General features: G+C 48.5%; 1 protein-coding gene across 1 annotated transcript; it reads left to right on the plus strand.

Moving 5' to 3' along the window:
- Positions 1 to 1,046: 1,046 nt before the first annotated feature.
- Positions 1,047 to 21,799, plus strand: LOC135248684 (rho GTPase-activating protein SYDE1). Its single transcript, XM_064323530.1, has 8 exons — positions 1,047 to 1,401; positions 10,319 to 11,218; positions 11,936 to 12,829; positions 14,453 to 14,682; positions 15,181 to 15,307; positions 16,136 to 16,317; positions 19,209 to 19,479; positions 19,753 to 21,799. Exons 1-8 carry the CDS (start codon positions 1,317 to 1,319, stop codon positions 20,238 to 20,240), a joined length of 3,177 nt encoding a protein of 1,058 aa, XP_064179600.1. The 5' UTR covers positions 1,047 to 1,316; the 3' UTR covers positions 20,241 to 21,799.
- The last annotated feature ends 4,236 nt before the right edge of the window (positions 21,800 to 26,035 follow it).

The raw sequence follows: 26,035 nt of genomic DNA on the forward strand, positions 1-26,035 counted from the left end.
TACCCTATGGCGCGTGAGTCTCCACCAGAGACTGTAAAAAATAGGTCTCCACCAGTCTCCGCGTGCCTGTCTGGGTTGTGAATGCCTACCTTTGCACTTCCTGTGGACACCACACCCTGGTTTGACCTGTAGGACAGGTGACTGACCATAGTTTAACGAACTTTTATAATCTTAAAGGCATTACTGATTTTAGAACATACAGCTGTATCTTTGTGAATGAAGAAGCCAAGATGAACTGAACTGAACTGAAAAAGTGGCATATAAAAACAAAGACAAAAAGTTAGAAAAGCAAAGAATGTTTTGTTTTTCTGCTATGTTCTGCTATGTATATTTCTGATATTGCTATTCTTGTTATATTTTTGCTTATTACATAGTTGTTGCTTGCCATGTCCTAAGAATTTCATTGTTCAGAATGACCTTGTGTTATACTGTGCACTTGATAAATAAAACACTTTGACTTTGAATGTTGGGGTCCCCAGGTGTAAAAACAATAAAAGTAAAGATATGAATGAACAATTTTGACTGCAAAACTGAAAGTGCCATGCACTAATTGTATATTTATACCTGACTCTTTACTGTCACATGACCTCACACTCTCAGAAACGTACATCTCTACAATTAAATAATACTATGCTAAATCTCACAGCCGCTGTGTCTGGGGTGGGGTGGGGTGGGGTGGGGTGGTCCTGGGGTGGGGGGGAGGTGGGTACCTCAAAAAAATTAGGGATGGTGGCTCCCTATGTGAGATCTTCATGGGGCCCAAAAATCCCTGGTGGTATATATATCATATAACTCACAAGTGATACACAATATATGTTTAATGTATGTTTGGGAATGCGAGTCAACCACTTTAGATGCACAGTTTAGATGGTGTTTCATAGAACTTACATGAGAATGTTGCGGATAGTCACATAGTTCCAATTTCGCTTTAAGAAACGTATGTGCGTCAATCTAATGTTATGACTATATATAGACCTGAAAGCTAATGCTGAGTTGAATTCAGAACTACAAATCCCATGAGCGCTCATTGTTTCTCGACCCCTCTTCTCCGTCTGGAGCTGGAGGAGGTTAAAAAAAAGTTTGGGAAAGAATCCCAAGAATTTGTTTCCTGTGAAATTTGGCCAAAGAAGCAGGACAAGCTGGGAAGTCGCAGCAAGGTCCATAGCGATGGAGTTGCACACAGATACTCTTTTCCTGACGGAGCTGGATCCAGCGATTGCGGGAACAGAGGATGTTTGAGTCCGCGTAGTTTTAGGGGGATAAATCCGTTTTTCGTCCCCTCCAGCGCGCAAGAATAGGATACGGGGTTTGCAGCCATGGCTGAACCTTTACTTAAAAGGACCTTCTCTCGGCTCCGGGGAAAGGAGAAATATCGTAGGAAAACAGACCCAAAACTAGGGGGTAAGGGAAAATTCTATTTTACTTATACTGTATATTATTTAACTTACTAGTAGTCTTTTTAAATCGCATCATTCGCATGCAGTTGAAATCAGTAGACATGACGATGTATCTGTTAACATATGTGAATATTGGTGAATGTTAATATCAATATGTAAACGAACGAGGAATGTTGCCAGCTAGATATATTTTTAATGTTCTGTGGTCGGAAAACATTTTCTTGTGTCTCGTGACTTGACTAACTTATACCTTAACATTTTCCCCTCAGCATATGTTTACTGTTGAAAACGCAGCGTTTATATTTTACCCTTCTATGCTCATCTAAATGTGTATATTCTTCTCATTATGTAGCCTACAATTCTTGTTTAACGGTGCGTCGTTGGTGTCTTGTTTGTTAATCATTGGACTCGGGTTACGTCAAGGTTGGCGATCTAAAACATTTGGATGCATTTAAGCTTGTTTCGCAACAGAGAAGAAAGCGTTTCTGTGCACAGCGTGGACACGCAGCGGCCCCAGCTAACTTCGTTATTGCGTTCGTAGACACCGTCTGATTTCACGTGAAGCGGGTGGTGGGTAATCGAAGTTAAAGCAACAGCGCGGGATGAAGGGTCGGTAGAGTAGACAGGGTACCGTTATGTTGGCAAAGGCAGCGAGAAACGCGTTTGTCTGCAAAAATGCGCTGTTACGTAATTCAGCCATTCAAGAGCCAGCGCCACGGCTTGAATTAGCAGGGACTGCCACAAGTTGCTTGGGCTCTGGGTCTCCATCGGCGCTAGCGTTTCATGTCAACATTGGACTGTAGTGGCGTCCATTTAATTTGGGTTGGCAGGGCAGAGGCGGGGAGGCATCAAGGGCGTTGGGCAGGTCCCATGTTTCCCCACCAACATTACAAAAATCGCGTTTTGAAAAATGAATGAAACACTTTGTGTGCCCCAGCATCTCCAGAGCTTGGTTTGCTTTGTAAATTACCCCTCTCTAGACAGGTTTGGGTTGGATGACGGCGCATTAGACCTGGAGAGTGCCCGCGTGCGGTCGTTTGGAATAGGGGGCTTCTGTGGACGCGAAGGCTCATATTGCGCTATGTTAACCGAAAAAAGGCCACTCTTTCTCTCTCCCTCACTCTCACTGTATTTTCATATTTGGAAGTTTGGAACATCCAAGAAGAAAGGTTTCTTTGTGTTACTCCATCTATTTTTATACTCTCTCTTGTTGTGCTCTCTCAGGACTTCAAACTCAAATTAAATTAAATTTACTTCAAGCTTTTCTGTGTCTAAAATGTACATTTATTGCAAACTGCATTTGCGTTTGTTTAAGCATTTGCTCAGTTCCTTGGCTGCTTATTTAGATGCAAGTATACTCTTTTTTTTACTTTTCTAATGCTTTCTGAAGGTATCAATCTGTTTCCCCCTTGTAAATGAGTTAATATTAATACAGAGCGTTAATACTCATCTTACAAGTTCAGCTGCAGTACCTTTTTGCGACCACCCTCCCTAACAAATGACAGTCTAAAGCCAGGCAGAGATTAGCAGCACTTTACAGAAGCCCCCCCCCCCCAAGCAGTGAGTCTGGATCAGCTGGCTGATCCGACCACAGGCCTGACCCCAGCCAAAAGCGGAAGCTGAGACTGATCCAGGATCAGCGCGTTCTGCGTGGGAATGTGCGGCCTGTCCACACCTGTGATGGACGCCAGAATGAGGAGCGGTTTTGGCGGAGGGCTGGAGTTATTTAGCCCCGGCTCTGTGCTCATTGACCTGCATTGCAGAGACCGGCGGGGCAGGCCTTAGTCCTGCAGGGTCAGGTACCGGGGGTGCGTGCTGATGGGACGGTAAAGGGACGTGCGTGTGTGTATGTGTGTGTGCGCGTGTGTGTACGCGCTCCTGAAGTGCCAGCCTGTTACGGGCACTGATACCCGCACTGGCTGGAATGGCTGTTCTCTCTCCTGTCGGGCATTTTGGCTAGGCCCAGCACAGAGAACCTTCCCGTAAGGCTGCACACCAAACAGGCTACTTCATGATCTATAATGGGACTGTTTCCATAATACTATTACTGTTACTACTACAGCTGTTACTACTACTGCTATCACTACAGTTACCACTACTGCTACTACTACTACTACTATTACTAGAATTACTACTGCTGCTGCTAATACTACTGTTACTACAACTACTACTACTACTACTAGTACTGCTACTGCTCCTACAACTTCCAGTACTACTACTACTGCTGCTTCCTCTTCTTCCACTTATTCCAGTTGTTCTTCCTTCTCCTCTTCCTCGTTCTTCTTACTCTTCCTCCTCCTCCCCCCACACTTACAGTGTGAGAGAGCCCCCGCTCGGTAGTGCAGCAGGACTGTCACCTCACTCGTACTGGCGGCTCTCTCTCAGTGGCACTGACCTTTTCAGTTTTTATTTCTATTTCTCTCGTTTTTTTGTGTTTCCCATTCACCCTACTCCGTGCCCTTCTTCACATGCCTTAAATGCTTCACTCTCTCCCCCCTCTATCTTTTTATTCTTACTCCTTCCTTCTCTTCCCCCGTACCTTCCAATCCCCCCCCCCCTTACAGTTATGTCTAAAATAGGGAAAGTTTCTGGCTGTGTGTGTGTGTGTGGCTGCGTGCGTGCTTGTGAGTGTGTACTTGAAACGTGTTTGTGAGCTGTGAGGTGATGGGAAAGAGTGTGAGAATGATAATCAGTTTTGAGAAATCGGCTCCAGGCAGCTGTGTAAATGCCATCTACCAGAGCCTTTAGTTCCGGCTGCTTCACCCGTCTGGAGCTTGCAGGTGCCTCTTTAAATGCCTGTCCACACGGTTAAAAATGGACATCTCACTTAAACATAGCTGAGCCTTCCCAGTTAAGTGCGCCTGCGCTTCTGTGTGTGTGTGTGTGTGTGAGAGCACGAGTTTGTGTGCGTGTGCCTGTGTTTGTGTGTGTGTGCGTGCGTGTGTGTGTGTGTGAGAGAGAGAGAGAGAGTGTGTGTGAGCACAAGTTTATCTGTGTGTGTGCGTGTGTGTGTGTGTGTGTGTGTGTGAGTGAGTGAGTGAGTGTGATCACAAGTTTATCTGTGTGTGTGTGTGTGTGTGTGTGTGCATGGGCGCGTGTGTGTGTGTGAAATTGTGTGTGTTTGTGTGTGTGTAATTGTGTGTGTGTGTGTGTATTTGTGTGTGTGTGTGTGCATGGGCGTGTGTGTGTGTGTGTGTGTGTGTGTGTGTGTGTGTGTGTGCATTTATCAGTGTGTGTGTCTCAGTAGCACTCTGCACAATGTTCAGTGGCCGGGTCAGAACTGCTGAGTAGCAACTCCCTGTGTTCCAGGGTCTGTGTGTTTGACCTTGTGATGAAATTCTGTGTGTGTGTGTGTGTTTGTGTTTGGGGGGGGCAGGCCTGTACGTTTATGTGTGTGTGTGTGTGCGTGCGCGTACTTGTGTGTGTGCGTGTGTGCTTGTGGTGTGTGTGTGTGTGTGCGCGTGTGTGTGCTTGTGTGTGTGTGTGTGTGTGTGTGTGCGCGCGCGTGTGTGTGTGTGTGCGCGCGCGTGTGTGTGTGGTGTGTGTGCTTGTGTGTGTGTGTGTGTGTGTGCACGTGTGTGTGTGTGGTGTGTGTGCTTGTGTGTGTGTGTGTGTGTGTGTGTTAGTGCTTGTGGTGTGTGTGTGTGCGCGCGCGCATGCGCGTGTGTGTGGCTGTGCGTGTGATCTGCAGCTCAGCACTAACTGTCAATAGAGTTCTTTATCTCTCTCCATCTGTGAACCACATGAGGAAAGGACAACAGAGCCCCCTTTCTCTCTCTCTCTCTCTCTCTCTCTCTCTCCCTCGCTCCCTCACTCCCTCTTGCCCTCCCTGTTTCTCAGTGCTGGTCAGCCTCTTTCTTCCTCACCCGCAAATACGTGCTGACTTCACTCGCATGGCAGAAAGGCATGTCTCCCGAATAGTCATTGAACAGCCTAAATGTGCTGCAAGACAGACACTTGCGTCTGTGCTATAAAACAGATGGCAGTTTATCTTGGTAAAAATGCTAGTGCGGTTCTACACAGTGCAGTGTCTTTTTGCGATTTAGGCCCTGCAAGCAGGATTTTATCTGCACATCTAATCTGCATGTGCTTAAACGTCCCGTAACTTTACTTGCTTTGCACCCCTCGCCCCCCCTCCCCACACCCCCTAGAGGAACAAGAACAGGAAGTTGATTGTTGCTCTTAAAGGCTCTGTTCCTCACCAGCTAATCAGCTATAATGAGGCTTAAAATAAATTTAAGAAAACTTTCACAAAGTGAAATGAGCAAACATTGCAGGGTTTAAACTTCACTTTAAGACATTTGATGGGCCTTTGACTCTTCGTAGAAGATATCGAAATAGAAGGTCGAAATATCGACACATACTGTGTGGCCATTGGTGTGATGCAATTGTCCTTCCGTTCTTTTCCTTCCTGTCTTTCCGTTTAGAAATATTTTTATTTTTATGTTTTGTTTTTACAACTTCCCTTTCCTGGTCTTCCTGCAAGCTGCCCTGTGGAAGTCATTTTTTTAAAATTATTTTTGTATAAAATCAGGGAAGTAGGCGGAGTCAGGAGCACAACAACAGGATCTCATTGAATTCGATATCAAGCAAACAGTACTTGTCTATAAGGGAGTGTTAAGAATGGAGAGAAGCTTTCTTCATAAATAAAAGTCCTGTACAACAAGCCAAACCATCTTAAATCTTTATTTGGCCAGCTTTCTGACATTTTGTTTAAGTTTAATTCCCTATGTTTCTTTGGGGTTTGTTTGTTTGCGCTAGCACTACTGGACCTATTTTCATATTTTAGCATTGAGATTATATTCTGCGCCTATAATCATATGTTGGTGTGTGTATGTCTGAGTGTGTGTGTGTAGATCCATATCACATTTGGGAAAACGGTCATAAGAATTTTGTGTGTGTGTGCATGTGTGTAGGTGCATGCGTGTGTGTGTGTGTGCGCTGAGTACAAGGTCTGGCATTTTCCCCCCCATGACCGGTGGCCATTTTGAGGATTGATGTGCTGCTCTTTCCCTCAAAAAACAAACAGAAAAAACTGGGTCAAGCTCTAATGTAAAGATCGGGAGTTTCCTTCATAAAAGAGAGCTTTCTTTCTTCAGCCGTTTCCCCGAGTCCCTGTCCTCTCTATCAGCAGATCAGCTAAGCACAGGGTTCCTGTAATTTTGGGAGAAATCCCTTCGGAGGAGCGAGATGGGCCGCGAGATAGTCCCAGACATGTTTTTGTTTCTGACCTCAGTCCAGCGATCGGAGCTGGGCCACCAGCGAGATCCGTGGGCGTCTGACGCGCGGGGAAAGGCCGCAGAAGGAGGGGGAGGGAATTTCAAACGGTGACTTATAAGGAAGCTGAAATATTTTCACAAGGCTTGTAGTGTGCTTGGCAAAATGCAGTCTGGGAAAATTGTGTGTGTCAGAGGAAGGCTATTTAAGTTGCGTTTTGTTTTGTTTGTTTGTTTTTCTCAAGCTGACTTTGACCACAAATGAATGCCCGAAGCATTTAGGTTTTGTTTTTTAAAATGTATTTTTATTTTGTTATGTTTTATTGTTGTTTCATTAGATGTGAGAGGGTTTTTTTTTTTTTTAAGGACTTTTGGTCTGAGTGGAAAAATGTAGCTTTAACAGTCTTTCCAGTAAAAAGAGACAGTTTATTTCCTGGTGGAGATTTATAACTATTGAATTATTTTAATGTGTTTCGGGGATGACTTTGGTCTGATGGCTGTGCAAATTAAAAGAAAAAAAACCGGGGATTTTATTCCATGTGTTTTCAGGCAGTGGGGAGAAACTGCAGGGACACTTGAGTGTAGAGCACAGCTGATATATATAGACGGGGTAGACTAGAGGGACAGCTTGGATGATGTCATGTGACTGGTGAAGAAACCAAAGTTCAAAAAGTGTATGACATCACACACATCTAAAGGGGAGACATGCCTACGGACTGACTGTGTCGGTGTCATCAGAATATATATTTTTCCCATTGCAGGTTATGCAAATGGCATCACAAAAACGCGAAGAAATCCATTTCAAATGGCTAATTTACAATGTAGTATGTATTACTTTATGATATAGGATCATGTTTTCTTCAATGTCGTATTTTGAGAAACGAAAGTCAAAGGCTATTTTCGTCTGCTTGACTCAAGTTCATTTGAAGTATCAGAGCAACAAGAGCTTGTGAGAGAGTGCAGTGACATGGTCAGGTGCTTTGAGGCTACAGTTTCAGTTCTCCATATACGACAGACTAATGTTTACACATATGTACGTAGTGTGTGGGTTAGGGTTAGGGCGAGTGTTTATGTATGTGTATATGTGTGTGTGTATGCGTGAGCGTTTATTTGTGAGTTTGTATGAGAGTGTAGGCTGTATATTTGTTGGAGAGTGTGTGTGTGTGTGTGTGTGTGTGTGTGTGAGCGAGTGTTATTGTGTGTATGCTGTAATGAATAGTAAATGGGGGGTGTGTGTGTGTGCCCATTTCCCGTGCCCCCCCGGCTCCAGCTGTGGAGGGGACGGGAGCACAGACCAGTCATTCACGTCACCCCGAGAGCCCGCGCAGAGTCACACTCTTCTTCTCCCTCTGCCTTTCCATCCATCTGTCTTTCTTTGCTTTGCTTTCGCCCTCCCTTCTTCCGCTCCGTTCCAGAAGCATCTAGAAAATGCGCATCTGCCTGACAGAGCCTGGACAGCTTTCCTCCCAAAGCAGCTCGACCTTCTGTTCCCTTTTTTTTTTTTTTTTTAAACCCCTCCGTCTCACAGACGGTCTCGCAGAGGCGGAAGGCCTGTTAAAACGGGGGCCGGAGGTCCTCGAACCCGGCCCACTCCTCCGCCGCTCTCAGGCCTGGCTGCCTTCCCTGGAGAGGAAGCTTTGCGCGGCGAACAGACTGTGACGCTCGACTTCCTGTTCTGGAGAGCAGCTGGGATGTAGCGCGCTGTGAAGGCCACACCGCGGTGTCATTGACCGGGAGTAGCGACCGTAGCGACCGTAGCTTCGCGCTGCTGTTTGTCCTGCTCTGCCAGGGTCAGGGGCGTGTCACGGTGCTCTGGGGCATCACGGCCCGTTCGCTTGCAGTTTGAAGTGTGAAGAACGCTTGAAAGCACCCGGTTGTTTCATTGTGTCACATTTTATTCTGCAAAAAAAAACTTTTCGGCTCCAGCCAAACCTCCCTTGGCATTTTCCCCGCAGTAGTAACAAGTGGTAACAAACCCTGTTCCTGGAGATCTACCGTTCTGTAGGCTTTCATTTCAATACCAATTTGGCACACCTGACTCTACTAATATAGCTGCTCATGAAGATCTCTAGCTGTTGAACGAGCTGTGCTTTGCTATGGTTGGAGTGAAAACCTACAGGATGATATTTCTCCAGGAACAGGGTTGGGGAGCCCTGAGCCCTGAGCCATCTCACCTGGTTTCTTGGGTTTAAACTGGTTGCTGGTTTTAAGATGAAAACAAGAATTCAGCAGATCCAGCTCCCCAGAACAGGAGTTATGCTGAGGGGCATACATTTTACATCCAACATCAGTCTATATAGGCTAGCTGATTGTTAGTGCTCCTGAGGGTGTGAACAGCTGAGACACATAGACTGGGCTCACTGCTGCTATTGTGTATCTTGACTGTATCTTGACCACTTCCTGAACGTATCCTGACCAAGTTCTGACCGTGCCATTGTCTTCTGTAGCCAGCCGCTCCACTGCCCAAAGCATAATCGGCCATTAGACATAGAGGGAGAGTTGGGTAAGCAGGATGTTCCCTGCCTCTGACCTCACTTACTTCTCCTCCAATCAGCTTGAGGCCTTGTGCATTACTGGTGCACAAGCTCAATCAAGCTAAATTTTCTCCGCTGTTGTTTGTGGTTGGGGGGTTGGGGGGGGGGGTCAAGGAACTGTTGTATAAACTGTGAAGCTAAAACTGACCGCCTCCACACAAACACACAAGACAAACGGACAGGCTCGGCAGACAGCTGTTGAGATGGGTGGGGAGATATGCGAGGCGTACAGACAGTGTGTAAATGGATTACCGGGAGGCCGCCCGCCGGACAGACGCACGGACAGAGCAGCCATTCATGGCCAGCGTTCCTGGGGTAGAGCTGCCGCTCGCTGGGAGTCACATGCAGGAACACGAGAGGGGGAGGAGAGGGGGAAGAGAGGAGAGGAGAGGGGGAGGAGAGGAGGAGAGGAGAGGAGGAAGAGAGGAGAGCGGGGCCAGATGTGCAGGATGTAAGAGCAGGAGGCTTATTAAACAGACCACTAAATATTACAGCCCCCTTCCTCTCCCCTCTCTCTCTCTCTCGCTCTCATTTCCCCTCTTTTTCTCCCTACTTTTCAGCTGCTTTCCTTATACTTTGCTCCCTCTCAACCCTTCTCCCTCGTTTCCTGGTCTCTCTCTTTCTCTCTCTCTATTTCCGTCCGTCCCTCTCACGCTCTCCCTTTACCCCCACAGCTCTCTCTCCCTCTCTCTCTTTCTCCCTATCCTTCCCTTCCTCTCTCTCTCTCTCCCCAAATCTCTCCATTTCTCTCCCTCTCTCTGTTTACCTGTCCTTCCCTTGCTCCCTGTCTCTCTCCCCCCAACTATCTCTTGCTCTCTAGCCCTCTCTGTCTCTCTCTTTCTATGTTTCTATTTCTCTCTGGAATAACTCCCACAGTGTGACTCACAGGAGAGGAATAAACCTCTCCTCAATTTGTGAAAGAGAGTATTTTTGGGCTGGGAACATCAATCATAACCAGCGAAGTGCCACAGCATGGGTTTGCAATCACCAGTCATAATTATCCAGTTCAGTCAGTTAGTCTGTCCCTGTTTGTGCGACAGTCCCAAGCATGGAGCTTCTCATTACTGCTTTTCAGCTGCAAATCCCAGAATTCTGCAGTTAGAAGGTTAAAGGTCATGGATGATGGATGAAGAGACATATGTAATAGAGGTTTTCCTTTTATTCCCCCTAGAAATCCATGGGAAAGTGGACTTCTTACAAAGCTCTTCATCATCGCTGTCGTCGTCATCATCGGCAGTACAGGCGGAGCCTCCACAGGCTGTTCCCGTGGAGGACACCAGCAGGCGAGGCACTCAGATCACCGTGGCCAAAAAACAGAACTGGGCCAAGCTTTCTTCCTCTTCCTCCTCCTCCTCCTCCCGGGACCCGCCCAGCACAGAGGGTCCCCACGGCCTTGGCTCCCGGGCTCACACCTGGGACAGCTGCTCAGGAAAAGCCCAGGTTTCAAAACAGGCCTGGAGCCAGAAGACCGCATGTGAGGAGGGCCCGGAAAGCAGGCGGAAGGATTTCGAGAGGGACCCCGGCGTCACTGCCATCCCGTACGAGGTCCCCGGTACGGCTTTGCCAGAGCTGACTCACCCAGCCGCGGGCTACGCCGAAATCTGTGCCTCCTCAAGCGGAGAAAAGCTTTCCGGGCAAGGGGCCTACCTGCAGACCCTGGACAGGAGCAGCCGGGCCTGGGTGCTCTCCACAGGAAAGTCCCAGGCTGCCGAAGAGGCCTCTCGATCGCTTCCCAACTGCCTCGCGGAGTGGAGGCCGGGAGGTGCGGACAGGGAGAGCAACATTTGGTATAACCCCATCCCGGAAGAGGAGGACCCGCCGCGGGGCGGAGGGGGCAGGGGGGACTACGGGAACCCCTGGAGGAAGAGGGAGGCGGACGGGTCGCCCGAGAACAGGCGGGACCCCCAGAGCAGGACGCAGAGATGGGCGGGGTTACTGGGGAGCTCTGGGTCTCGGCTGGAGCGGCACGGCAGCAACGCTGCCCAGTGCATGCTGGGAGCACCCGGTACAGGAAGTGACGCCAAAGAGTTTGCGGTGGAGTCCAGCGCCACAGCCTGCAAGGAGAGCCCAGGTATTGAAACACCCCAGGCCTGACAGAACACAACAGAACAGAACTGACGTGGTGTCTTAAGAACCCGGATGCAACTTTCACCAGGTCTTAGCACACATCGCCACATGGAGGAAGTCTCCTTGTGGGCCGTGTGGATGGTTGGGATTGCATTATTCATTATTTATGAAATAAACTGTTTGGAATTTTCCATGCTACCAAAAAAGAGACAGACCTTGGGTAATCTTTCTGCGGCCAATTGGTCAATCGTTGCTCAGCGGCAAAGTGGGCGTACTGGTTTCCAGCGGAACCGCTGTGAAGTTTCTCAGAATTACTTAATTAACCCTCGGTTGCAGTGTTCATTTTGCAACCTTAGTTTTGTCCAATTCCATTTTAGATGACAAATTTTAAGGGAATTCTAACACTACCGGAATTTATATATACTGTTTACTCTATATTTATCCAATTTCAGTTCTCACCCTACTTTTTAGAAAAGCATTTCCTGTCAGGCCTAGGTGTAGGTGGGCGTATGAATAACTTCACCCTTTCCATAAATACTGAGAGGCGAAGGTCACAACTCCCATTTAGGTGAAACAGATCTGAGGTATCTCAAAATATCTCCAAAACCACATAGTTTATAATCGTCCGACATATTCATTCACTCTTTTTTCTTTCTTCCTTTCTCTCCCTCCCCCTCTCTCTCCTCCTGGATCCTCTCTTCCCACCCCTTCTGCCCTCCAGATTTACCCCAGCAGGCTGTCCAGGTGGAGTCCCAGCAGGCGGGGGCTGTAGCCGGGGGCAACGGTGCCGGGGCAGGCCCCTCGGACAGCCCCGGGTCGCAGAAGAAAGGGGGCGGGGCCGGCAGCAGCGTGATTGACAGGATAAAGTCCCCCGGCACGGTGCGGCGGCTCTCGCTGAAGATGCGGAAGCTTCCGGAGCTGCGGCGGAAGCTGAGCCTGCGGTCCTCCCGAACCCAGCGCCCCGGGGCGGGCCAGACCCCCGCCGGCGACGGCTCCCACGGGACGTCCCCCTCCAACTCGCGCAAGGAGTCCTCCAACAACGTGATCAGCCGCTACCACCTGGACACCAGCGCCCCCGCCCGGCCCCTGCGCCGCTCGTCCAGGGGGCGGTCCGCCAGCAAGGGGGGCTACCTGAGCGACGGGGACTCCCCCGAGCTCCTCCCCAAACAGGGGGCGGCGCCCTCGGCCGAGACGGCGGCCACGCCCGCCCCGCCCCCCCACTCCGGCGGGGAGGCGGTGCCGGACCCCGCCGCGTTCCGGCCGTACTGCCTGTCGGAGCAGCCGCGCTGCGCCCAGCGCGTTTCGGGCCTGCTGATGGTGCACCTCATGGGGGCCGAGGAGATCCTGAAGGCCCCCCGGGCCGACGGCGGCAAGGAGGTGTTCTGCGCCATCCAGGTGGACGGGCTGACCCGCGCGCGCACCGCCCTGCTCACCTGCCGCGGGCCCTCCCTCCCCCTCAACCACACCTTCAACCTGGAGCTGGAGCGCGCCCGGCTGCTCAAACTGGTGCTGCTCACCCCCCACCCCAACTCCAGCGTGTCCCCGTCCGCCGCCGCGCCCGCCCGAAACCGCGTCTGCGGCCTGGGGGAGGTCGCCATCCCGCCGCTCTTCAGAAGTGAGACCGAGGGGGGATGGGGAGGGGGGGGGCTGGTGGGGAGGAATTTTGTATCAAAAAAACTCTACTTATATTTTGGGTAGCTCTTTACTTGAACTGACGTATCACTGCCTAAAACTGACATATCACTGCCATGGTCGTGACATAGGACCTGCTATTGGGGCGACATAGATCAGGAGGTAAGACCGATTGTCTGGCAGTCGGAGGGTTGCCGGTTCAAACCCCGCCCTGGGCGTGTCGAAGTGTCCTTGAGCAAGGCACCTAACCCCTAACTGCTCTGGCGAATGAGAGGCATCAATTGTAAAGCGCTTTGGATAAAAGCGCTATATAAATGCAGTCCATTTACCATTTACTATTGCCAGTCACAAGCACATTATAGCCCCATGACGAGCGTCGTTTCAGGTTTCAAAATAACTGTTCAATCTAACTGTGCTGGAGGATATACATTATGTCTGCGTAACAAGATCTGCACAAGCTGAAATACTCGTGTCATGACTGGGCGTTATGTCACGATTATGACCGTGTGATGTCAGCTTCACGACATACAGTTCAAATGTTACCGTTTGTTGGACTTCCTAGTGGATTTGTAACCGTAATCTTCATTTGCAAATAAAGTTGTGGAGCTCTTACGCTCTGCAGTAGATAAAACTAAAATATGTCGCAGATGGGGCCATATGAAGCTTCAGTAGGTGGACACCAAGAAAGAATTTCAGGCTTCATTTTGGTACTTCCTTTTCGTAAACTGTTTCGAGTCTGCGGCTGTCTTTTTTAAAGTATTTCTTAAGTGTAGGTAGGCGTGTGTACGACTTCACCCTTTCCATAAATACCCAAAGACGAATGTCACTGCACCCGTTTAGGATGAACGGATCTGAAATATACACACACACTCACTGCTCAGCTTATCTCCAGAATAACCCTGTTAATTATCCCGTAGTTATCTGACATGGTCACGCTTCTTTTTTCTTTCTTCTCCCCACCTTTGCTTCCGTATAAGCCGTAGGTAACCGAATGGGGGCAGGTCAGGCCTTTCAAGGGGAACCTTTTAAATGTGAAGAGATGCACCGACAGCACATCTGGGTCGAATGCGCAGTTTAAATACTTTAACTCTTTAGATGCCGGTACAATTCGAAAACAATCACGCAGTTCCCTGGGAAATCATAGCTTAGCAGCGCGTTACTAACCCATCATACCAATTGAAAGAAAAGGGCACTGTGTTCGTGTTTTTCTTGTTTAGTTTCCTTTATAATTCATCAGAAGTCAAAGTAAGGGTAAGGTGTTCTGAATGATTATTTGACTCTGGACCGGGGCACAGCCTTGCTCCAGGGGGACCTGTGGGTTTTTAAACAGGGCTTTTCTGTACCGCGTTCCCACAGTCAGCAGCACTGCAGGGGTGGCTGGGCCTCACCTCAGGGGTCACAACCTTTATTCACATTCTGAGCCACAGTGGAGCTCAATATTTACTCTTCCCTTTTTATTATACACTCATCTATACTTACCACTTTCTGTTCCCCCTTCCCTCTCACTCTCTCTTTCTCTCTCTGTGTCTCTCTTCCCTCTCTCTCCCCTCTTTGTCTCTCCCCTCTCTCGTCTCTCTCTCCCCCCCCCCCTCCCTCCCCCCCCCAGGCTCTCGCTCCCAGCAGCTCTGTGTAAAGCTGGAGCCGCGCGGGTTGCTGTACGTGAAGCTCACGCTGCTGGAGCAGTGGGACCCGCCCTCCCCCAGCCAGAGCGCCCTGCAGCCCGCCAGCGTCTTCGGCGTGGGACTGCGCCGCCTGGTGGACAAGGAGGGCTCTGCGCTCAAGGTGCCCCTCATCATACAGAAGTGTGTGGCTGAGATCGAGAAGAGAGGGCTGAAGGTGAGGGCCGGTGGGGTGGTGGAGAGAGCCCAGGCTGGGGAGGTGGGGGGTTGTTTTTGTGTGTGGCCTCCCTCCCACACCCCACGTTATTTGATCCTCAAAAGTGACTGCATGGTGCTGCTCTGGAAATGTTGTGGGATTGTTGTGACGTTTCTGTGTCCGTTGTGGAAGTGTCGTCTGTGATTGCCACTGTCCCACCCAAGTCTGCTTGGGAAAAGTGTAATAATCTCAGTGAGATTTTCCCTGTTAATCCGAGGTAGATGCACTTACTAGTTTGTGAGGGATAAGCTCGGTCCCCTGCATGTTAAATGTACATTTGCTGCATGGGTGTGCTGTTGTGCATGACTCTGTGTGTCCACCATGTCTTCTACCCCCATATTTACACTGATATCCCCCCGGGCTTCAGCTAGCCCACAGTCGTGACCGCGGGAATACCGCGCGTTCATGTTACGGTTGCGGTTGCCCGAGCGGCAGGTGACGGTTTGGCTCCCCCTGCAGGTGGTGGGCCTGTATCGCCTGTGCGGCTCGGCGGCGGTGAAGAAGGAGCTGAGGGACGCGTTCGAGCGCGACAGCGGCGCGGTCGCCCTGACCGAAGAGCTGTACCCCGACATCAACGTCATCACCGGTCAGTGTCCCGGGGGGCGGGGCGGGGCGGGGCGGGGCGGGGCGGAGGTGGGACAGGGCTGGGAGAAAGGGAGGGGTTTCACAAAATTCATGGAGTATGGCATCACATCAGTGCCAGCACTATTCTGTGCATCAGCCAGTGGGGATGTGGGAGAGATTACAGAGGGGAGGGGTAGGGGATGAGGGGACGATGAGGTGCAGAGAAGGAGGTGCAGAGAAGGAGGAAGAAAAAGAGGGTGGATGAAGAGAGAGTTGTTGTGGTGTGGGGATGGCTGGTTTAAGCAGCCACACCGGCCCTGGGTCAAGCTAATTAGACCTGGCTAATTAGATAATTGGTTATTAATTAGATAATTGGCCAGGCTAATTGGACCCAGGAACAGGGGTGGCTGTACCTGTGCGTAGTGAGGCAGTGCGCACAGGTTAAATCTGCCATCCCCACCCACACAAAGGAGAGCCTCTCGGTCATGACAGAGTTAACATCTACTCTTTGGCTGTACCATCTTGCCACCCTTGAAAATAAACATGGACTGTTTGAACATCACTCCCTGTGCTGGAGGGCCCCTAGGAAAGCCACTTCGGTGGCCTGTGGCAGGCTTGTTTGCCACAGTTGTGTTCTCACAACCCGGTCATGTAAGCGTGTGTATTCTCATAGCTGTGTTTCCAGAGTGGATTTAGGGACAGATTCTGTGTTGCGTGCATACACTCCACAAAGACAAAAGGGACATTTCTTCTTCTAAATATTGTGGAATGTAGTGTTTGTTCATATTGTAATCTTTCCAGTTGGGTTCAAGTTTTGGCTGTTGATGTTATAATTTTTTTTTTTGGTCAGGCATCTTGAAAGACTACCTGCGTGAGCTGCCGTCCCCGCTCATCACGAGGACCCTGTACGAGGTGGTGCTGGGGGCCATGACCCTGCGACCGCCCCGTGCTGCCCCCTGTGGAAGCAATGGGGAAGTGCAGCGATCCCACAGTACCGTGTCCCTGCTGGAGTGTCTCCCAGAACCAGAGAAGGTGTGCTCTCTCTCTCTCTCTCTCTCTCCCTCCCTCCCTTTCTGTCTCTCTCTCCTGTCATCCATGGACCCTCTCACCCACCCTTTCACAGTGATTTCTCTCTTCCATAGGTCATCTTCAAGTATGTGTTCTCAAGAACTTAACCAGTTCACTAAAGGTCACATAAATGTTTTGCTGAATAGAGAGGTGTTTATGGAAGCTGACATCAGTAACATGGCTGCTCACTGATCGATAACAAGTCGGTTTTTGTTGCATCCAGCATTTCTGCTGGGTCCTTCTGGATTTAATTTTGGTTTTAACATTGTAGTTTTTTATGGGTTTGAAATAATATTTTTCTGGCTGTGATGCAGGGGGGGTGGGGTGGGGTGGGTGGGATTAAGGGGTGGGGGGGTGAGGGATAAGCAGAGAGTGAGGGGAGGGGGGATGGGGGTTGCCCAGACTAGTCTCTCTCAGACTCCAGTTCTGGCTAGGGGCCACGGAACAGAATGTTTCAGAATTGCTTCTCAAACCACTTCCTGTCCAGGACATTTTCTTGTTGGTTTAATCTGATATTTGTTTGTCTTTCAGAAAATAGAGAAACTTTAACCCTGTGAGAACTCTTTTCTTCTCTGTATATTTGCTGTTTGCTCCCGCCCCCAGCCCACCCCAGCCTTTTGTTTCCCCGATACAAAATATTATGGTCACAGTTTACATTGCGTGGCCTCAGACGCTCTGTAAATACAGTCCTTAGAGAACTTGAGGCTGGGTTTTTGTTGGGTAAGAACATGCTTGTGTAACTGCAGGCATGACAGACCTATCTTGGCTTCTGAGTGAGTTATCTTGTCACAAGATTTAGATTCAAGCGAATTACTCGTTACTTGCGCAGTAGCCGTGGTATAATTGCATCAGTAAATTTCCTACTTGGTAAACTGACCGGCATTTCAATAAAACTCTTTCATCCTTTCCCATCCCCCTCTTTTCTCCCTCCACACATTCATACTTCTCTCTTTCTCACAGTTGGCTCCCGTTGCTATTAAGTGACAAATATAATTGTTTTGGCCTAAGCCACTCTCTGGAAAGTTTTACACAGAAAATAACTTTCACACACAAGTACTTTTTATTGATTGTAACCATGGTACTTAACCTGCATTGCTTCAGTATATATCCCGCTGTTTAAATAGATAGTATGCCAAAAGAAAAATTAAGAGTTATATCTGAATAAGAGCGTCTGCTAAAATGCCTTTAATCCAATATAACGTAATGCCGAGAAGTACATCAGTTCTCCTGAATTAGGTTCTGAAAAATGAAATGGTTTTTAAGAAGTATAGCATTATATTTATAGCATATATTTGTATGACAGTATTGCATGTTTTCCTGGTGACATGTTACGTTGTAATGAAATGCAAAGGGTGGTGACTGTAAATGCAGTTAAATCACAAAGACTACAGTGATGGATGCCAAAGGTTCTGTTTTCTTGGCGTGGAACGGATGCTGTCTGCCAGGCAGTACAGATGCAGTGGAGCGTCTGGCTTGGGCCGTGACATCTGGCTCCCGTGTCGCCTGTCACAGTCGACTCTCTGATTCTAATTGGTCGGGTTAAAGGAGGGGCTGGAGTCCCATATCCTGATGCAGTCTCCGGTCCTCTGACTTTTGAAAAGCTCGCATTCACGCAGAAATAAAATCAAGTCCCTCTCTGGTAGATTTGTTTGGCCCAAGCTTCCGAGCGTAAAAAATGCAGTTAAGCAGCGTAGTGATGAGCTCGGCTCAAAACCAGACTGCACCAGCACCGATGCATGAGTGCATAATATAATGGGTATGGAACTGGGCTTGTGACCTGTTGAAGGTCATAGGTTCAATTCCTAGGACACTGCCATTGTACCCCTGTACTTAACTTGCATTGCTTCGGTATATAAAATGTTGTGTAAGTCAACTAAATGCCTGTAATGCAATGTAATGCATAACCGCCCACAGCGCCATCCAGGGAGGGAGGGAGGGATTTAGCTGGCAGCCTGTCTTCTAATGGTTGATGGTTGATTGCTGCACAGTCCTCTGGTATATGTGTAGGTTTGGGATGGAGACAGGGAGACGCATCACCCCCTCAATATGTTCATTTGAATTCATTTCTAGCTGGTATTCTTGTGAGACTTGGCGTTTTGTCTACACAAGACTAGGTGGTCGAGCAGTGTGTCCCTCCCCCCCCAGAGTCGAAATGAAACCTACGCCTGTGGGCACATTAGCCCATGCAGGTTACCTGGCGGATTGCAGAGTGGGAAATGTAGTCAGTCAGGGATCTGAGAACACGCCAACACGCAAGTTGGTTCTGCCTCCAGAGAGGACACTGTTAAGATGAGCCTACAGTTGCAGTTGAGCAGGAAATTGGGAAACAGGAAATTCATTTGCACAATAAGTATTTATGGAATAGGAACATTTTTTGGGGTCTGCTAGTTTAAGATTTACACGCGGACGTCTCAGCATGACTGCTTCCAGTGGCTGTATCTCATTTAAAGAGCTTTAGACTTTATCTTATCTCTGCATATTTACTGTCTACAGAGTTACTCCCTGAAGCCGTCCTGAAGCCAGCTGGCTAGTCCACTATCACAGAGAAGATACTTTCTTTTCTTTCCCTCTTTTTTTCCTTCCAGTTTAGAACGCCCTGTCATATTAACCGGCTACATTGCTGCTGCTTCTCAGTTTGGGTGGAGATTATCGTGCCGGCCGCTATCAATTCATATTGGGATTATGAAGAGTCAGAATTGTGACCGATGCTGTACTAGTCATCATCATCATCATCACTATCCTCGTCTCCTCCTGGGGATGTGAGAGTGTCATTATGGGGATTCCTGCATATCATCATCGTCGTCATCATCATCATCATCATCACCTGGGCTTCCTGTTTCCCGCTCTCTCTCCAGGCCACCCTCGCCCTTCTCCTGGACCACCTCAGCCTGGTGGCGTCCTTCAGCGACAGCAACCGCATGACGTGTCAGAACCTGGCGGTGTGCTTCGGCCCCGTGCTGCTCACCCCCACCCAGGAGTCCTGGCGGCCGAGGCCCCCCGGGGCCCACGCCGCGGGCGGGGCCCAGCGGGGGGGCCGCAGCTTCACCGACAGCGAGGAGATCGCCAGCGCGGTGGACTTCAAGAGGCACATCGAGGCTCTGCACTACCTGCTGCAGCTCTGGCCCAGTGAGTGTGTGCGTGTGCGTGTGTGTGAGAGAGTGTGAGAGTGTGTGTGAGTGAATGAGTGTGTGTGTGAGAGTGAGTGTGTGTGAGTGAATGAGTGTGTGAGAGTGTGTGTGAGAGTGTGAGTGAGTGAATGTGAGAGAGTGTGAGAGTGTGTGTGAGTGAATGAGTGTGTGTGAGAGTGTGTGTGAGAGTGTGAGTGTGAGTGAATGAGTGTGTGTGAGTGTATTTGTTTCTGATAAGAATGTCAGCTCAATGTTTAATCTCCTGTCTCAGTTCCCACAGGTCATGCCACAGAAGAGGGTCTAAACCCAGACTCCGTCTCCGAACAGCCTCCCTCCCCTGCCCTGCGCGTGTCCCATAATGCCCTGCAGCACCGGGGGCAGCGCCTGCCCCTGCGCCTGGACCTGCCCCAGGACGTGGTGGTGTCCCGGCGAGGGCGGGGCCGTCTGGAGAGCCCCCCCTGCAACCGGTACGCGGGCGACTGGAGCGTCTGCGGGCGGGACTTCCTGTCCAGCGCCGAGGCGGACTACGACGAGGTGGCGGGGAGCGACAGCGAGGAAGAGGAGGCCCGGGAGCCCCTGAAGAAGAGCGAGTGGGCCCCCCCGGGACCCCTGTACGTGGACGAGTTCGCGCTGGGCCCCGAGGCCCTGGACCTGGACCTGGACGCCCCCTTCACCTGTCGGCTCAGTCTGAAGGACTTCGACACGCTCATTTCTGACCTGGAGCGCGAGCTCTCCAAGCAGATCAACATCTGCCTCTGAGGCAGCGGAGGACAGGGGAGGGGAGATGGTGGCACAGGGAGGGGGTAAGAGACAGTGGTTATAACCACCCCCATCCCCCATGACAGAGGAAAAAGCCAGACAGATTGTAATCCAAAAATCCAAAGGCTTTCTCTGAAATGCCAATTACTTGTTGAAGAAGTGACTAAAGAACAGACGAGGGGCAATGATATTTGCCTTTATTTTATTACTTATGTATTCCACACACACACACACACACCCACACACACTCGCACTCGCACTCACACACACATACACACACACACTCACACATACACACTCGCACACACACACACACTCACACATACACACTCGCAGACATCATGAGGCTAGCCCCTGAATACCTAATTCCAGAAGTATGTCTTTCAGTATCATTTATTTCATGATGACAAGGGCATTCCTTAAATCTGGGCACATTTCAGAATTTTCGAACTAGCTCTGGTGCGGTGACAGCTCACCACCGTGACGTATGCATGGCAGATGCAAAGCAGATGCATTGACTTGGTCCGCCATATTCTTCTGCTTTTAAGGCACAAAGAGCTCGTTTACATTTTTCAAGCAAAGGGTTTGTTTAATTTTAAAGTCTGTTAAAAGGTTAAAGTCTGTTCGCTCGTTTGTAGAATTGTGTTTGGCTCACATGACACTGCAAGAGAATGTGAAAAATGGCAGGACAGCATTCAGTCCTGTCCTGTTGGAAGGAATTTCAGTCAAAAGGAACATTTCCTTTCTTTGTAGCTTAAATTTCAATGACTTTTTTAAGGAGGAGTAAATAAATTTAACTTAATATTGTAGAGAGTCATAACACATAAACATACATTACAGTATTAGCCCAATGTGTACACATACATACACACACACGCACACACAAAAGCTGCCAGATGACATGGACATTCAGAACACACACACACACACACGCGCGCGCGCACGCATACACACGGTGTACGTTTACGGATCACTCTCTCTCTCAGATTAACTTCACAAGCTGACCAAAGACCAATAATTTTATTGCACTTCAGTATCACCTTGTCAATTTTTGTTTTTGTTGTTTTGTATTCACTGCTTATTTTTTATTATTATTATTATTATTATTATTATTATTTGTTTTTGTTACTGTTGTCAGCATTACTGGTATTATTTCTGCACACGGTACAAATATTTAGCCAACTGTGATTTTGTTGCACCACAGAAGGAACACGATGGCCATATATCTGGGAGCATTTCTGTGCTCTCTGGGTTAAAAAAACAAAACAAAAAACAGTTCTTATAAGAAGTGGTGGAGCCCATGTGTTGACCTCATGTGTTTGTGTTGTTTTTTTTGTTGTTGTTGTTTTTTTGCTACTTGTGTTTTGTTTGTGCTATTGTTTAGTTGTATAAACAGTATTACTTGATATTGCACATCTACAGAAAGCACTTACAGTTTTAAAAATTTTCTATGCATTTCTCTAAATGTGTGTGCAAATACACCATTATTGCTATAAATGGGTACTGTAACATGCCATACAGTGTTATCAACCAAAAAATAAAGCACAGTATTAAATATGAGATAATGTTTCAATTAGTTGTTTCTGAATTTCAACACGTAAATAAATTGGACCCTTGTCAAGGACAGAGATGTTGGTACTGGAGGGGAAATGGTAGCGACACCCTACTGTGCACGTGGTGATTGGATACATGATTACACGGTCAAATCTTCACTCTTGAAAGCAACAGCAGCAATGCAGGCTGCAATGTCCAATTTCTGCTGACCGTTTACTTTGTTCCTTGCACCTGTAATTGTGTTGGATGCGCATTGGCTTCAGTCACATGACATGATGGGAAAATTCAGTGCAGAATCTATCCCTGGTGGTACCTGTGCATGGAGCATGACACTGCTTGGTCCTCACAACACCTCACCCTTAGAGTTTATGCGCTTCTTTTCCCTTTGTGCGCAAAGTGCATTTGTCCTTGATTGGCCCCAGACATGTCACATGGGGCGCAGAGTCCAATCAGAAGGAGGCATTAATTCTGCTCAGAGCAAAATGCCACCAGTTTGACCTGTTCACCGCACAGACTCATCCCACAGAAGGGAGAAAGGAGCTTTCTGTTTTCCAGGCCGGCTGAGCTTCCAGCCGAAGTGACTGGACACATTTTTTACAGCTCACTTTACTGTAGACAGTGTTTTTATCAGAGCCATGCACCGAAGGCCTTACACACTGTAATCTGCTGCAGTGGCTGCAGCCACTGGGGCATGGAGCTGTGAGCTAACGCTAGCCTCCTAAACACAGTGCTCTTTCTCAGGGGTGCACTGGGCTTAACAAAGTGGCACTGCCATGGAGAGAAGCTGTGGACGCTTGTTGGGGACCGCTGGTATTTTTATGATCTCATTTTCACTTTATAGTTTCAGTCTGATCTTAATGCACTGTTGACAGTTCATAAACGGCTGACCGCAAAACTTCTTGGAGCCAACGTTAGGCAGTTAATCGCACAAAAGAAAATATTGCTTAGAAGATACACATTACTCATTAATGCAGACTTCAATCTGAAGAGTTTCTCTTTGTGTCGCTATGGATTAGAGTGTCTGCCAAATGGTTGTGTGATGTGATGTAATGAAATGTTCACAACACTACAAACTTTTCTTAAGGGAAAATATTAACTGTGTTAATTTGGCAGTCATATGCCAGAAGTAGCTCAGGTTGTAAAATTAAAGTTTTCTGATACATTGACCAGAAAATATCAGTTGGCTTTTAAATCTCCCTTGTTAGTGCAGTATGATAGAGAAAGCCGGCAGCATTGTTGTTTAAGTTATATGAATGTAGCGGATCAATTCCTTGAGTCCTGTGTACTAGGCCACTTTAAAACAATAAAGGTCTGCACTGCAGCTCTCCAGGAACATATTTTTCTTTCTTTTTTTCAGCTGAATTTTCGCAGTGCAGTATAATAAATAATATGTGGCATTACACCATTATCCGTGGCTTTCAATAGGAAAATAAATGACACATTTTTCCAGTCACACCCCAGCATTAACACGGTTTCCACCGGCTAAATCCAAAACGTTAAGAGCTGCTATTACTGGGAATTGCAGTCATTTCATCCAGTTTAGCATTGCCTCTGCTTAAATCTGTGGAGAAACCTCACCCAGAACATTCATGGGCATTAGCACACGCTCCGAGTGCGAGGCAGGGAATTCAAGCTGACCGCAGCCGAGCTTCGTTTTGGTACGGGAGCGTGAGACTGCAATCCCAGCTGGGCGCTTTTGCCGGAATACCAGCAGGGAAGATCACCCAAGGGCCGGCGTTCAACGCTCGGCTCGCTGCGTAAAGACTACCGTTTTTTTTCCATCTGCGGAGCGGGAGGGGGGGGGGGGGGGGACAAGGGGGCGGCGGACTTCCCATGATGCTCAGCGAGCCAGCCGCAACTCTCTCGCGGATGTCGAGGCGGTACCAGCCTTGGGAGAAGGGAATGTTTTCTATAGCAGCGCTTCCCAATCTGTGGGTCAGGAGTCAGGACCCCGGGGAGCATCGTGGGAGAGGTTGAGCCGGGTTGTGCAAAGACGTAGAAAAAACAAACAAACAAAAGGAACACTTTTTATCCCATGACTACTCAGTCAGAATTTTGCTATTGTAAACCAGTAAATATACAGAAATACACGCGTTATTGACCTTCATAACAGCCTAAATGTACCCTGCTCTTCGTGCCGTGTGCATGCAGTTGTGCCAATGCATTCAGAGCAGTTCTGGTTTTGTATTTAAATGGAGTCACGGGCTTGTAAAGCTTGCTACCTCAGTGCGTGATCCAGTTCTCGTCCCAAACTTGGCCTCAGCAGCATCACAACACACAAGCTTTGCGTGTTCTGTGCGTAATGTATGAGCGCCAGCCATCCAACTGCAGACGGTCTTGATCCGCAACTGAGCGTTTGTAGCTAAGTGCTGCCCCCTGCTGTTTGGGCACAGATACTGAACACAGAAGGATTCAAATGTTACGCTGATGGCTGAGCAGCTGAAATAAAGACACACGTGTGGATTTGGGCCCATCAGAAAGTAGCCAGGTGGTGTCATCTTGGTAAAAACAAATGGTGGCAGAAAAGACGTTTAGGATGCTGAGCTGAGAGAGCCAAAGAGAGCCACACTCAGGTCTCCGATCGCATATCCGCCTGCCTGAGTGACATCCAGAGCTGGATGACCAAACACCAGCTCAAGCTCAACACAAACAAAACGGAACTTCTCCATATTCCTTCTCTTACCTCTCCCACTTCTCATCTCCCCATTTCTTTAGGAGACACTCCCCTACACCCTTCACAGAGTGCCCGAAATCTTGGAGTTGTGCTCGACAACAGGCTGTCACTCTCTGAGAATATCGCGGCAACCATCCGGTCGTGCAGGTTCATCCTGTACAATATCCGCAGAATAAGACCACTCCTCACCAATTATTCCACACAGCTCCTGGTCCAGGCCATGATACTGTCACGTCTGGACTACTGCAACTCCCTCCTGGCTGGCCTCCCAGCATCAGCCACCAGACCCCTTCAGCTCATCCAGAATGCAGCAGCACGTCTGGTTTACAACCTCCCTCGTGACTCCCACGTCACTCCCCTCCTCATCTCCCTCCACTGGCTACCAGTGCAAGCTCGCATCCGGTTTAAGACACTGGTGCTTGCTTTCCAAGCAGTCAAGGGGTCAGCTCCTGGTTATCTGCAGAAGATGATCAGACCCTACAAGCCGGCCAGATCGCTCCGATCGGCTACTACAGGGCGGCTGATTCCTCCCCCTACACGAGCAGCAACAAGGTCTCGACTCTTTGCAGTTCTGGCCCCACGATGGTGGAACGATCTTCCAGTGGAGGTCAGAACAGCAGAGTGTCTGAGCACCTTCAAACGGAAACTCAAGACGCACCTCTTCTCTGTGTACCTCTCTCCTCTTCCCTAAACCCCCTCCCATAACTATAAAAAAAAAAAAAAAAAAAAAAATTTTGTTCAGACTATCTTGTTTCTCCTTATTGTATGCATCATAGTAAAGGCTTTTTATCTACATGTTGTTCAATGGACTTAAGCGGACTTGATCCTGAGTTTGGTTACTCTGTTGTAAGTCGCTCTGGATAAGAGCGTCAGCTAAATACCTATAATGTAATGTAATGTAATGTAAATTATGGTAAGAAAATGACTGCCTTTTGGCTTCTCAGGTAGACCTAGTTAAAATGCAAAGCATCTCATATTCAACGAGCTTAGAACTGACAGTGTAAAACTTACGATGGCAGAACAGGACAAATTGCTTTTGCGTATGTAGCCACAGCTAAGCGCATAGCGGGTTTTGAATTTATGTTTAGCGTGTCATTCAGATGCAAAAAAATCAAATCTAACCGGCCCATTCGAAATAGGAAATCACAAACAGCAGAGCAAACGGTTCTGAACTGCATGCAGGAGGGTGGCCATTCAGTGAAGATAACTGTGCCGTGCACTCCACATCAAATGCACACTGAGCTGCTGCAGTCAGATCAAGGAGTCCGCCGTCTGTCCTGTCCGTGAATATTGAGGGCTGTGCACAAAAGTCCAATAACAAAGAAACACTGAAATAAGGAAGAGAACAGAAGACTGTGTGCATCAACTACAGAGGGCGCATCGGATTTATTCATCTGACTGAATGAATGACTGTTTTGCTCTGATCTTGTTGACATAAGACCAGGACATTCTTATCAGTGTCCTGTTATTATGGGTGTAAAAACGTGGACAAATGCTTATGTTAACTACTGAAGGAAACTGTGAATGTTACCTTTTGCATTTGGACTTGTAGTAACGCACAAGTCAG

The sequence above is a fragment of the Anguilla rostrata genome, chromosome 2, assembly GCF_018555375.3.
Source record: "Anguilla rostrata isolate EN2019 chromosome 2, ASM1855537v3, whole genome shotgun sequence".
Lineage (NCBI taxonomy): Eukaryota > Metazoa > Chordata > Actinopteri > Anguilliformes > Anguillidae > Anguilla > Anguilla rostrata.